The 14,947-nt window shown below is 41.4% G+C and overlaps 1 protein-coding gene across 7 annotated transcripts in view; it reads left to right on the top strand.

The window, feature by feature from the left end:
* The first annotated feature begins 5,203 nt into the window (after nt 1-5,203).
* MAST2 (microtubule associated serine/threonine kinase 2) overlaps nt 5,204-14,947 on the top strand; it is a 165,331-nt gene continuing 155,587 nt past the window's right edge. For 4 of the 7 annotated variants that reach the window (XM_081948307.1, XM_081948306.1, XM_081948305.1 and 1 more), the window contains exon 1: nt 5,205-5,618. In XM_081948307.1, coding sequence (XP_081804433.1) covers nt 5,424-5,618 — 195 coding nt within the window. In that variant the 5' untranslated portion in view covers nt 5,205-5,423. Of the gene's footprint in view, nt 5,619-14,947 lie in introns of all 7 variants that reach the window. The other 3 variants (XM_081948304.1, XM_081948302.1, XM_081948301.1) reach the window with 1 other exon arrangement.

The following is a 14,947-nucleotide window of genomic DNA, read 5'->3' as shown; positions in this document are numbered from 1 at the left end:
AATATATTTGAAAACTGATCAGGTCAAACTGACCAGAGCTATGTCACTCAGAATATAAGTAGTGATTGTTACTAAAGCTCTGCAAATATACAGTCAACCTTAAACAATTTTCATGTTTTTTTAAAAAAATCTATATATTGATTTCTTTCCAGGCTGAAAACCTTTGTCATCTAATATGGAGCAAGACTGACAACTGAGAATAATGCTAAAATCAAGACCAGTCACATAATTCTTGTTAAGAGAAGATACAAGAAATAGAACTTAGATTTATATACCGCTTTACAGCCCTCTCTAAGCGGTTTAGAGAGTCAGCATATTGCCCCCAACAATCTGGGTCCTCATTTTACTGACCTCAGAAAGATGGAAGGCTGAATCAACTTTGAGTTGGTGAGATTTGAATTGCCAAATTGCAGTCAGCAGAAGTAGCCTGCAGTACTGCACTCTAGCCACTGTGCCACTGTGGCTCATAACTAATACTGTAACAGCATTAAATTCAGATGTAATATAGTGAAAATTAGCTATGAAGAATAGTTTTCCAGATATGGGCAAACTTTGGGGGTTAGTGGGTACTGTACACAGGTAGTCCGCAGTTTACAATAATTTATTTAGTGACAATTCAAAATTACAATGGTCCTGAAAAAAGTGACTTATGACAGTTTTTCACACTTACAGCGTTCTCCTGGTCATATGATCAACATTTGGGTGTTTGGTACTGGCATGTATTTATGACAGTTGCACTATCCTGGACTCATGTGATCACAATTTATAACCTTCCCAGCTGGTTTTTGACAAAGTCAATGGGGGAAGCCAGGTTCACTTAACAGCCCATGATTCAGTTAAGAACAGTGACAAAAAGGTTGTAAAATGGGGCAAACCTCACTTAACAACTGCCTTGATTACAAATAGAAATGTGTTCAATTGTGATTGTAAGTCAAGGGCTACATATATAGAGATTACGTCATGCTTTGTGCTTTCTGAAAAGAACTGCTACTACTAAGAATGCTATGATCAGCATGATCAGACTGATAACACTGTTTGTCTAAAAGTAAATTATTGAAAATGAACCGTCTATATCTCTTTGTTTGCAGCAGAGACTAAAAGCAAACATATGAATATAAGTAATTTCTCTGTAATTGCCTAGAGCATTAGCAATGAACATTTATTTAACATACAAAATAATATTACTATAATGCAGGGGTGGCGAACAAGTTCGACAAAAAGAGCCAAAATTTTAAACTGTGAGAGTCAGAGAGCCACACCACGCGCTCCCTTTTGGCGCTAAACCCGGAAGTACGGTCTTGCCCCGCCCCTGGCGACGCGACGACGCTTGCCTGCGCTCCACCAGCTTGGCTGGGAACGGAGACGTTTCCTCAGCGGAGCGGAGCGCCTGAAAGGGACGCAGGCTCAGCCTGCCAGGCTGCCATCACTCCACTGAAGACATTGCTGAGCAGAGAAACGTCTCCGTTCCCAGCCGAGCTGGTGGAGCGCAGGCAAGCGTCGTCGCGTCGCCAGGGGCGGGGCAAGACCGTACTTCCGGGTTTAGTGCCGAAAGGGAGCACGCGTTCCGGGTTTAGCGCCGAAAGGGACAAAATCCAAACTTGGCAAAGAGCCACAGTATACAAAATAATGATAAGAGGCAAAGAGCCGCATTCATTTTGGCCGGGAGCCGCATGTGGCTCGAGAGCCGCGTGTTCGCCACCCCTGCTATAATGAATTGTATTAATTTCAGTTAATGTCCATCTCCCCCCCCAATTATTTATCCATGTATTTAAGAGACTAGGAAAGTCCTTTGTATCTCACCTGTAGTCATAGTCTAAAGAATTTTTGGGCCCATTTTCTTTTCTTAGGAAAGTATGATTGTCCTGTTTACAGGACAATATTTAACCAGGTCAAAAAATGCTATCCAATAATAACTGGACAGCATATGAGATATTTTTCTAAATTGTTGTATATATAAATTATGTGTTATTGCTTTTATAATTTTAAATTTGTATTTTTCATTGTCATATTGTTTACTTCTATGATCATAAAATAAAATACTATGATAATAGATAAAAATGCTAAATGAAAATCTTGGATTCTATTTCAAGATATAAGTTAGCGGTAACACAAAGATTAGAGCATTTATTCATACTGAAGAGTGAAAACAAGGCTGTTTATTTTATCAGTGCAATGCTAAAGCCCCAAAGGCACTTGCAACAGCTTAAAATTGGTTTATTAGTTTATAGCCGTTCCACAATTTGCTGCTCAATGTTGATGCTTAATGCTTGAAGTGATATAATAGAAAATTGTGGGGAGGAAATAATAATATATGTATTAAATCAAATTGAATTTAAATCATATTTACTTTTTATTCCGAGATCTGGCCACATTTTGGAACATGATCCTATCCTTGGACTGCTGTGGTTAAACAGAAGCCCTCTCTCTGTTCAAAACTTTTAATACTTGTTTTGCTAAGCAGAGAAATCTGATGATATCAATGACTTCATTTGTTGTAAGGACTTAACAACTGCATAAAACTCAGAAGAAAAATTTAATCTTTTATGGTACTAGCAGAAAACTATTTAAGAAAGAACTATTCAAAAATGGTGATGGTCAGTTTACTTGTGAAAGCTCTTGGTTTTGATATGTAAATAGACAAACCAATCTATATATATAAAAGCGAAATACACTCATGCATCATCACGAAATCTCCAGAACCATAAAGCCTTAAAAATTTGAAATTTGGCACGTATATTCCTCTTAGCTTCTAGGTGCTTGCTAAGAAAGGATTTTTCGAAATGACCATCAGATCATTAGTATTTCTTATATTATTATTAACACACTCTGTTAATAATAGCAAGCCTGTGGGAGAGACGGGGATAAGAGAGGATAATGGAGCCAGCCAGAGGGAGAGAAGGGGGATAGAGAGGAGAGGCTTCTCTGGGGCAAGCCTGTGGGAGAGAAGGTGGAACTACTCATTAATGTTCAAGCTTTAACTGTCAATTTATCAAGCCCAATCACATAGTTCCGTATCGAAGCATGGGTATCCAACTGACTAATTCAACAATAAAGGCAAAATACTTCATTTACTGTAATATTCCCTTCAGTTATAACACTGATGGTGTGTATTTCTGCCATGGATGTTGCTGATAAAATTTCAGTTGTAATGGGCTATTCTGTAAATACTCCTGTGTAAAAGAATACAGGTAGTCCTTGACTTATGACCAGGTGCTTAACAAATGTTCAGTTACAATGTGCTTGAAAAAAATATTAACAATCTGTCCCTGAAGCTATGACTGCTGTACCACCTTTGTAGTCATGTGATTGCATTTTGGTTGCTTGGCAACCAGCTTGCATTTACAATTGGTTGCAGCTTACTGCAGTCATGGTGATCACTTGTTATGATTTTTTTTTTGCCATTTTCCAGCAAAAAAAAAATTCCCATTTGACAAAGCAGATTCACATTTATGAGCAGATGTTTCTCTTAACAGCTGGAGTGATTCACTTACATGTCATAAAAACTGTTTTGGATTGAGTCTGGTCATGTGGTGCCTTGACTTAGAACTGCAAAACCTTATGACTGAAATTCTGATCCAATTGTAGTTGTAAGTTGAGGACTATTTGTATCCTAAAAACTCACAGAAATCATTATTTTCTTTAGTAATGATAATTATTTCAAACAATCCATCATGCTTCTAGCATTTTTTTGAAAAAGACATCCTGAAATTGTTAGCCCTTCAAAAACTGATTGGTGAAGATTTTATTCATAGAATTTAGAAGCTGTTGTGAGAGAGACTGGCTGAGCCAAGGGGAGGAATCAAATGGGGGATTAGTCTGGAATCCCTAATCAAAGTCAGACTCCCTTTCAATGCCATTAAATCTTATCTAGTTTTACCCCAGTACAAACTGTCAGTGAAGATTCCCGTGATAGGCTTGAGACACCCCCCCCAATTGAACTCTTCATGTGTGGATCTGATTGTTCCTGCCACTGTCCACTGTCTCTTTTCGAAGAAGTTACCCTGACATCAAAAATCAGGTCAAGCTGTTAATATTTGACAGGATGTGACTGTTATCCAATATTGTTGCTTGCTTTGCAGCTGGAAATCCACTTTCAGATCAAACTCCAGACACAGGTTCAGAAATAGCTCAACAGGTCACAGACATGGAGCGTTCCACACTTACAACCCATTAGGCAACTCAATTAAGCAATAAGCAATGCCAGCGGGCGGCGCCCAAGAGTAGGGCCTTCTCTGTGATGGGCTCAACCCTCTGGAATGACCTCCCCGCCGATATTAGAACCACCACTGATCTCTGCTCCTTCCGCAAGAAACTCAAGACCCACCTGTTCCAATTAGCTGGCCTGGCCCAATTATAGTTTTATTCTTTGATCCTCCTGGCAGTTATTTTAAATTTCTGGGGTAGATTTTAATGTTGTTTTAATTTCATTATTATTGTACAGATTTTATGTGATTTGTTTTTACGGGTTTTGATGCCTCCTCTATGTATATGGATATGGTGTTTTAACTTTCACTTTGACTGTACACCGCCCCGAGTCCCTTCGGGGAGAGGGAGCGGTTTATAAATTTAATAAATTAAATTAATTAAATTAGGCATCCAGAAACACTGGCACCCACTCCACAACACTTCTTCACAACACATTAAAGATAATGGAAATGTTTCTCCTGCTGTCAAGCAATATGTTCTAGCAGGGGTAAGAAAATTGGAGCTGGAAAACCCAGCCATCATTGTCCTAACGAACCTAATCTTACATTTGGACCGTAAAGACAGCAGCACTAGTCAGCTGCATAAGGATCAGCACAGCAAGTTGCACCCAAAAAACTGTTCTTCCAGCTTTGACAGAACTGGAGAATTGCACTGGCGGCGCCCTTAGGAGCCACTGCTGCCGAACGGCTATTTAGGCACGAAAGCCCTAAATAAGAGTGGGTTAAGGTGAGTTGACAGGAGAGCTTCACCATTCAGATCTCGCCTCTTAAGTACTTATCGGATCTCTGTTACATTACGCTATCCGCCTTTATTTATATAGATCCACCGTCCCGTCATACTTTGCGAGCCAATTCAGGGTGGACATACTTAAGTGTACTTTTTCCCGCGCGCTCCCGCTCCCCCTCAGGCGATCCTTTTCTCTCGGCCCCGCCTTCTTCGTTCCGTAAGCCCCTCCTCCCCGGAGTTAGCCTCTCTCCCCGCCCCTCGAGTTTCCTCGCGCGTCGGCAGCCCCTCCTCTCGCGATACGTGGCCGAGGGGGGGCTTGTCGCAGTGTCCAGCGTGCTCGCCGCTGGCAAGGGCGCGGAGCGATGCCTGCCTGGCAGCTAAACGGGGAGAGAGTCGCTTGCCGGGATCGTTTCCCACTCCCTCCGCGGCCATGGCGGGCTGTTTAGCGTGCGAGCCACCGCGCTGAAAAGTTGCCGCTGCCCTCCCCCGTCATGAGGAAGGGTCGCCCTCGGGGAGAAAAAGCGGGGCCCTCGGGGCTCTCGGTTCCCCGGAACCTGGAGCAGCCCACCCGGGTCCCCTTAGATGCTTCAAAGAGAAGAGCCTATGCGGCGGCGGCGGCGGGCAGTGCGAGAGAAGCGGAAGAAGCGGGTCCAGGCAGCGCCGCCTGTAGGGAGCCGCCAGAAAAGGTACTACTGCGGCGGCTGGAGGGTCGGCGGGTCTGCCTTGTTCGGGGTGGGGGGCGTCGGTACAGCCAGGGGATCAAGATGGTGGGGGTTGATTAGGGGGGGGCTTTACGTTGGGGGGGAAAAAGAGATTTCTTGGGGTACCGTGATTGCTGGTTGGAGTCATCTAATGTGGACAGCCGGATGCGCCTCCGTCACTGCAAGGGGAGACGCTGGGTGGGTGGAAGGGGGCCGTTGTGATGGAGATGCTCTTCCAGGGATGCCGAGAGATGCTTCCTCTGCGGTCAGAAAACTCGTGGAAACTTCTGCTTGCCTCTTATGAAGCCCAAGAGTAACACTACCCAGCCTTTTAGGCTACGGTAATTGCTGTAGTAGTAGAGGATGTTCACATTGGATCCCTTGGGTGGGGACATGCCTAGCAAGGTGATCCCTGTAACCTGCAAATGGCTGTGTGGTGGGTAGATCTTGGGTGTTCAGATATTTGGCCCAGATCAAAGAACATCCCAGTGAAGGGACAGGTAAGCACATATTTTGGTATAGATTAGTAGTGCTTCTGTTTGGTACTCTTTATTATTAGTATAATTTGCCCCAGTAAAAATGCCTACAAAGCAACTATGTGGATGATTTATCTTCTCTAAAAGTGAAAGATTAATTATATAATGTATACATTTACACATATGATCTAAACCAGGGGTCACCAACCTTTCAGACCTCAGGAGCCACTAAAGTCATAATTTTAAATCCAGTGGACCACTAATATGATTTTTTTTAAAAAAGATAAATAATATTTAGTGCAATATAAAAATTCAAATAATTTTTCTGTGGACCACCAAAATTTTCTCATGGACCACCAGTTGGTGTCCGCTGAGCTCAACCTTCCTGAGGATGTTCCAGAGGATTATTTATAATTACATTATGCTTTGCCCGGCTGAGGGAACTCAAGGTTGTATACTACAGTAGCCACCTTCTCAGACAGCTTTGACTGTGAAATAATGGTTGGGCCAAAATTTCCTGGTGAGTTTACTAGTTAATTGAAGACTAAGAACCTAAATGATAATTATATTTGCAGCATAAGTACTGTAGCCTATTTGAACATGCCCTCAAGTGGGAAATAATAAATGGTGTGGACTGGTGGAAGGAACAAAATAACCTCTCTTGTAATAGAGGATTCATTAAGGATTTTTTTCATAGGTATTTTTACAATATACGTTTTATTTGTACAGTATTAGCCCTGGTCTTATGCATGGTACTATAGCAAGTACCATTAAATACTTAGCTGCAGTTGATACATGAAAACCAATTTAACAATTGGTGTTCCTGATCAGTGCGCTGCCCATCTTATTAAACATTAGTCATGACTGAATATGAAGAAATAAAAAGTGGGATAGTCCATCTTTCTCAAGAAGATTGCATTGACTGAGTACTAGTAATCATTTATGATGCAGCATTCCCATGATCAAAATTCAGATGTTTGGCAATTGGCTCATATTTATGATGGTTGTGATGTTCCTAGGTTTTGTGATTCTTGGGTTATGTGATCACCTTTTGCGATCTTTTGACAAGCAGAGTTAATGGGGAAACCCAATTCATTTAGCAACCATGTTACTAACTTAACTACAGTGATTTCTTAACAACTCTGGCAAGAAAAGTTCAAAAATGGGGCAAAACTCAAGTAACTCTTGCTTAGCTAGAGAAATTTTGGACTGAATTTGGTAATACGTTAGATCTCCAGTACTGTGCAAGGTTTTAGGCAGGTGTGAAAAAGTGCTGTAAATAAAGAATGCTTTCAGAAATATAAATAATGATTGTTTATTTTTGTCAATTTTCAAAATGCAAAGTGAACAAACAAAAGAAAAATCTAAATCAAATCAATATTTGGTGTTACTACGTTTTGCCGTCAAACCAGCATCCATTCTCATAGGTACACTTGCACAAAGTCAGGGATTTTGTAGGATTATAGTCAGGTGTATGATCAACCAATTATACCAAAAAGGTGCTAATGATCATCAGTGTCCCAAACCCAGTCATGAACTGAAACAGAAACAGCTGGCTTAAAACTGGGTGAGGAACAGCCAAACTGCTACCAAGGTGAGGTTGTGAAAAACAGTTTCATGTCATGGCAAGATTGAGCACAGCAACAAGACACAAGGTAGTTATACTATATCAACAAGGTCTCTCCCAGACAAAGATTTCAAAGCAGTTTCAAGATGTGCTGTTCAAGCTCTTTTGAAGAAGCACAAAGAAACGGGCAACGTTGAGGATCATAGACGCAGTGGTCAGCCAAGGAAACTTAGTGCAGCAGATGAAAGACACATCAAGCTTATTACCCTTCGAAATCGGAAGATGTCTAGCAGTGCCATCAGCTCAGAACTGGCAGAAACCAGTGGGGCCCAGGTACACCCAGCTACTATCCGAAGAAGTCTGGCCAGAAGTGGTCTTCATGGAAGAGTTGCAGCCAAAAAGCCATACCTCCGACATGGGAACAAGGCCAAGCGACTAAAGTATGCACGAAAACATAGGAACTGGGGTGCAGAAAAATGGCAGCAGGTGCTCTGGACTGATGAGTCAAAATTTGAAATATTTGGCTGTAGCAGAAGGCAGTTTGTTCGTCAAAGTGAAGCATGGTGGAGGTTCCTTGAACGTTTGGGGCTGCATTTCTGCAAATGGAGTTGGAGATTTGGTCAGGATTAATGGTGTTCTCAATGCTGAGAAATACAGGCAGATACTTATCCATCATGCAATACCATCAGGGAGGCGTACGATTGGCCCCAAATTTATCTTGCAGCAGGACAACGACCCCAAACATACAGTGATGGCATGGCCCCCACAGAGCCCTGATCTCAACATCATCGAGTGTGTCTGGGATTACATGAAGAGACAGAAGGATGTGAGAAAGCCTACATCCACAGAAGATCTGTGGTTAGTTCTCCAAGATGTTTGGAACAACCTACCAGCCAAGTTCCCTCAAAAACTGTGTGCAAGTGCACTTAGAAGAATTGCTGCTGTTTTGAAGGCAAGGGTGGTCACACCAAATATTGATTTGATTTAGATTTCTATTTTGTTCATTTATGAACATAAATGTTTAAGACTTCCATTTTGGAAAACATTCTCTTTTTTTAATATTAAAATTGTAATGAGTTTTACAATTGTTTTCTCCCTCCCCTCCCTCTCCCCCCAACCCTACCTCGTCACCATCCCTCCCTCCCTCTGACCTCCCAGAGCAAATTACAGGGTTCTTTGTTTACAGCATTTTTTCACACCTGCCTAAAACTTTTGCACAGTACTGTACCTGTATTACAGATTTTAATGCCATAATGCTTATGCTGATCTGCAAGGTCGGAAGAGATGAATCAAATAAAAAATGCATGTATGCATGTGTGTGTATGTGTGTGGTGTTACAAGAATATAGTTCCAGATGGCCATCCTTTGTATTTGAAACAAAAACTCTAAACAAAAATGACTACTTATTCAAATTTTTATGTTTGAAACAAAAAATTTCTGTTCTATACGTATTTTGAGATGATTGCTTGTAGATAATAATCAATATAAATTGATCATCAAGGAATCAGATTTCCAGATAGGTTCAGATGGATTTTATAACCATGTAGCTTGGCTACTGCTATTACTATTGAATACCTTGTAATGTGTGAAGATAATCTAAAAACCTATGTCACATAAATACCCAGATGGACTTCGTGCCATTGATGATTCTTCCGCCATAACAAATATTTTCTAGCTGCACAAATTTGAATCAATTATCAAAAGTTAGCCAAGAACTTTTTAAAATATTCAGATCATGATATTTAATTAAACTGTTTAATATATTAAACATTTGCTTATTTTCGTAAAAAAAATAAACAGGATTTTGTAAAAATTAATTGCCTTTAATTTCTTTTAACAATCTTTGTCTTCAAGGATTGTCTTCAAAATGCTTGCTTATTTTTTGGAGAATGGGGGAGAATGCCAAGATTTTACTTTTACTTGGAATATGATGATAAATTTATGTTTATATTTAGTGGTGTGCATAGGTCCATCCAGTTGCAAGTCTGATCGGAGATACCGTGTTTCCCCGAAAATACAACCTGTCCTGAAACTAAAGCCTTGCCACATTTTTCGCGTGGGCAAAAATATAAGCCCACCTCCGAAAATAAACCCCCTGGACAACCCCCCCTCCAGCCAGGCAGAGCACCGTTCACTGACATAGTGGTATCCTGAAGGCGCCAAGCCGCAGGAGCCGGGGGGGGAGAAAGGTGCTTACATTGCCTGGCGCCTTTGGGATACCGCTAGGTTGGGGAATGCCGTTCTGCCGGACGGCTGCTCCCTTGCCTCAACATGTCCGGGCCCAGCTCTCCCTGCAGCAGCCGGTCCCGGCGCCACGGGGCTCCAAGCATAACATCTTCTCCGGTTCCAAACTCCCAAACTCGGCTGCCGAGTCTTCCAGCAGCGGCCGCTCTAGGAGTGCATTCTATGGTTGTAGGCTGGCTGCTGGAACTCTCTGTAAGAGTCTTCCAGGCAGAGAGTCTTCCAGCAGCCAGCCTACAACCACAGAGCGCACTTCTAGAGCGGCCACTGCTGGAAGACTCGGCAGCCGAGTTTGGGAGTTTGGAACCGGAGAAGATGTTATGTTCGGAGTCCTGCGGCGCCGGCGCTGGCTGCTGCAGGGAGAGATGTTGAGGCTAGGAGGCATGCCTGTTGGGACGGAACAGGCGCTCGCGCAACCCCCTTTTCCTGCTGGGCAGAACTCCTTGCACTGACCTAGGGGGTATCCCGAATGTGCCAAGCCGTGGGAGCTGGGGAGCGGACAGAGTGCCACATGGCTTGGCGCCTTAGGGATACCCCCTAGGTCAGTGAATGGCGCTCTGCCCGGCTGGAGAGGGGGTTTGCCGGGCGGTTGCTCGTGAGCTTGTCACCTCATGGCTGCTTCGCCCCTGAGGCTGTGCCCGACTCTTTGGGAGCCAGTTCACAAGGGAGCAGCAGCCCAGCAACCCCAAAACAATAAGCCCTCCCCTATAATAAGCCCAAGGCCATATTTTGTAAGTAAAAAGAAAATAAGACCCTGTCGTATTTTCGGGGAAACACGGTACTGGTAATCGATTGTGGATGAAGATTGCACAAATATAAGATGACCTGTGAATGGGAGACGTATGCAGAGATGAACCAGATGGAAAGATTTCTGGGAATTCTTGCTGGGAAGAATTTTTTATTTAGTGTGGACTTAAAACTAAATTAAGCTTAGGTAATTAAAAGGATTGGGTTTAAGCCTACCAGCAGTTTTCATTTCCAGTCAGGTAATAATTTTGAATATTGCAGTCTTCCTTTGATGCTTTTGCTAAATAGTATTCCATTCCCCAATGTGAGGGTTTTTTTTCCTTGGAGGATGAGGATAGAACAGAAGCTGACTTACAGTATAAGTTCATTAGTGATAGCCTTATGCATATCTTGATATAAATTGCAAAATTTGAACAGGTACCTTTCTAACAGCTCAGCTTGTTTCAATTTGCTGGTCTGCTGTTGTCTCAATATGATGGCACAAATAAAATTTATACATGTAAATGTTCAAAAATATGTTATATTTATGAAATCTCTGAAAAAAACACTTCCGGAAAATTTCCCAATTTTGATGGCTTTCCCAAGTAAGTCAGAGTTTTAATAAAATAAGATATGATAAAGAATTAAGAATATATTTAAAACAATTTATAGAAAATCAACATTGTAATCAAATTGTATTTTCATCAGCTAAGTTTGACAGTATGCGATTAATACACCAAACCTTAAATGCCACGGATTTTTAATGAAGATTTAAGTATATAGTGTTACTAAAGTGATGGGTTTCAGATTCCGTTCCAACCGGTACGGTTGGCATGGCCCCAGCGTCACCCACATGCACGCACGTGATGCCGCGTGCGTCCTACCTGTCAGCGAGGCTTCCAGCTACTCAGCGTCGCATCGCGCAGGCGCTGTATGCACCATGCAGGTGCGCGGAAGCCTTAAAAGACAGGTAAGGAGCTTGGGGGGGGCGGGGGCCCCTCTGGAGCATACCGGGGCATACCGCCTGCAACCCACCACTAGTGCTAGTAGTGACATATTTTTCAAACATATGTATCTATGTGTGTGTATCACAAATTCATATTGCTTGCATTTTAATGAATATTTTATGCAACCATGGTTGTGTATTTGGGAAATAACAGATCTGGATTTGGAAGGATGGAAGGACTTTGAAACATTGCCACTTGCTCAGGAGACAAACAATTTTTCTACACTGCCTTTTTGGCATAGGAGATTAATCAATCGTATTTTTTTTTATCTCAAATTTTGGAAGGTCCTTTAAAAAAATATCCTGGATATTCATATTCATTTGACATATTCTCATTTTCTGCAGTTGAATAGATAGATGAAAAAGATTAACACATTATTTTAACAGTATTTGCTTTAGTATGTCGTGTATCAACAGGGCACTTAGACTGATTTATTGCTTGTTTCAGAAATCGTTACAACTTTGCATTTCTCAATGCAGCTCGTTTCCTACCCCATATGCTTGTTCTCCACAGCATCTGTCTCCACTATTCCCTATAATGTCATTTCGCAATAGACATAAATCACTGCAATGGGTTATTTTCATATTAGACAGATTTTTGGGAATAACAGATAACCTTTCTCCACATTCAGTCCATTAAAATGAGATTTCACTCTATTTCAGATGGTAAAAGAAAAGTTCTTTCACTTGCTTTAAAATGGAATACATCAATTCTGCTTTATTTGGACACCCCATGCTCGTTTCCATAAAGTTCTGAATCTATGTCTACCTCCTTCTCCTCCTTCCTTCCTTCCTTCCTTCCTTCCTTCTTTCTTTCTTTCTTTCTTTCTTTCTTTCTTTCTTTCTTTCTTTCTTTCTTTCTTTCTTTCTTTCTTTCTTTCTTTCTTTCTTTCTTTCTTTCTTTCTTTCTTCATTCTTCAATAATGTACAGTGATGTTTATACCGTGTTTCCCCGAAAATAAGACAGGGTCTTATTTTCTTTTGACCCCTGAGATAAGTGCTTGGCCTTATTTTCGGGCAGTCTTATTATTTTTTAGGTGCAGGAGGTGGCGAGCGTGGTGACCTCATGGCTGCTGCTGTGTTGCAATATTTTCAGGGAGGGCTTATTTTGGGGGGAAGGATTATTTTAGTGCATGTGCTAAAAAAGCCTGATTGGGCTTATTATCTGGGGAGGTCTTATTCTCAGGGAAACAGGGTATTAACTGAAAATTACTGACATTTTATTATTTATATAACTTGGAGGGTTGAAAAAAGAGAAAAGAAAAATATTTTATCAATATTAGAATGATAATTACAAAAACCTTTAATTTTCTTAGAGAGAGAGACAGGCTGCACAACTTCACTTAAACGAAGGGTTAGATTTGGCCCAGGCTGCATAGAAGATGCCGCATATATGCATAGACAATCAATCAGGTGACAAGATTGGGATGAGGGATTTGGTGGGGGGAAGAGTTTCACTAAGTTTCTGCTTTTCTTTTCTGTTCAAGATGGGATTCGAAAGTTATTGGCCTATTATACATTAGCTCAATAGCCTATAGTTTTGTCTAAACCTGCCTGATTCCATGGGGGAAAGGACCATTAGAATATTGTATCTGATTCAATGGAAGGGCTATCCTTATTCAGAGATTGTGTTAGAGAGAGAAGATTGTACTTCTATCTGCAGTTCTAACATATCACCGGCTTCCCGAATTAGCATACAGTGAACACCAGGATAAAGGCGACATTTTGTTTCTTGCCAATTGAAACTTCAGTTGCTATTGTTGGAAGGACCACTTTCTAGATCCTTCTAAGTTCTAAGTCTGTCATCTATTGATCTTTACAAGGTAAAGGAAGGAGGGAGGAATTGTCATTGACAAGTTGACGCCCCACTTTCAGATGTGGGAAGACAAAAGGAAAGACTGTAGAGTGGGTAAGGAATGATCAAACTGTTAAGGAAAGAGTTTGAGTAAAAATTATCCTTCAGAAGAAGGAAAGTGTGAAAAGCAACACAAAATGTCCTGCCTTTATCTTGTTTGGTATAAACTGAAATTCTGAAAGAGGTTTGTGTTATTCTGCCCTGCAACAATAAATAATATTCCTGGAATCCCTTTGTCTGCCTTGAACAGCTGACAGTATAGAATACATCATATATGCTCATTGTATTAAATTGAGTCCCATTGAACTCAGTTTAAAGTGTAAGATTATGCTGATGCATATAATATTTAAATGTTCAAATGCTTCCTTAAGATCATATCTAGGAAGCAATGAGTAGAAATTCTAATTTAAAAGTTTGACAAAATGTACATTTTTCTTGAGTTCTTATGAAATCAAGAGAAATCTAATTATTGGGTAGATTAAAATATTTTAGAAATAAGCATTATTGCGGACCTATGTTTTTTCTGGCATAAAGGAGTCTAACATATAGATCCCAGGGGGTAAGAAGTGTGGGAGTGCCTCAACATATCCGTGAGCCTCTGTATTGTTGGATTTTACAACAGATCTACCAAAGAGAATATGATCATTTTGGTAGGGTGGAAGGTTTAACTAAGATGCCTCACTTCATAGCCTCCTGGTTCTGCCCATAGCCAAAAACTCTGCTCAGCTAGTTTTAAATCTACCATTTACATGGTTTAGCTTGGCTTGGCTCAGTGATGAAATTCAATTTTTTTTTACTACCGGTTCTGTGGGCATGGCTTGATTGGCATGGTGTGGCTTGGTGGGCGTGGCTTGGTGGGTGTGGCAGGGGAAGGATACTGCAAAAATCTCCATTCTCACCCCACTCCAGGGGAAGGATACTGCAAAATCTCCATTCCCACCCCACTCTGGGGCCAGCTAGAGGGGGCATTTGCTGGTTCTTCGAACTACTCAAAATTTCTGCTTCCGGTTCTCCAGAACCTATCAGAACCTGCTGGATTTCACCCATGGCTTGGCTTCAGATTGTGGCCCACAATTCACTGCTAGGTTTTAACAAGATTTTTCCAAAGTATAGGGATCCAGGTCCACTTATCTTCCATTCATCACCTGGAGTTAGATACCCTGTTTCCCTGAAAATAAGACCTCCCCGGATAATAAGCCCAATCGGGCTCTTGAATGCATGCGCTAAAATAAGCCCTCCCCAAAAATATTGCAACACAGCGGCAACCATGAGGTGACCATGCTCGCCGCCTCCTGCACCTCAAAAATAATAAGACCGCCGCGAAAATAAGGCCAAGTGCTTATTGGGGGGGGGTGTCAAAAGAAAATAAGACCCTGTCTTATTTTCGGGGAAACACAGTAGTAAATGGAACTAGAAAATTGGATTCTGGAACACTGTCTCAAA

This window comes from Natrix helvetica, assembly GCF_964273705.1.
Source record: "Natrix helvetica genome assembly, chromosome: 3".
In the NCBI taxonomy this organism is placed as follows: Eukaryota; Metazoa; Chordata; class Lepidosauria; order Squamata; family Natricidae; genus Natrix; species Natrix helvetica.
Note: the sequence above shows the minus strand (reverse complement) of the source record. Positions and strands in the feature narration are given on the sequence as shown.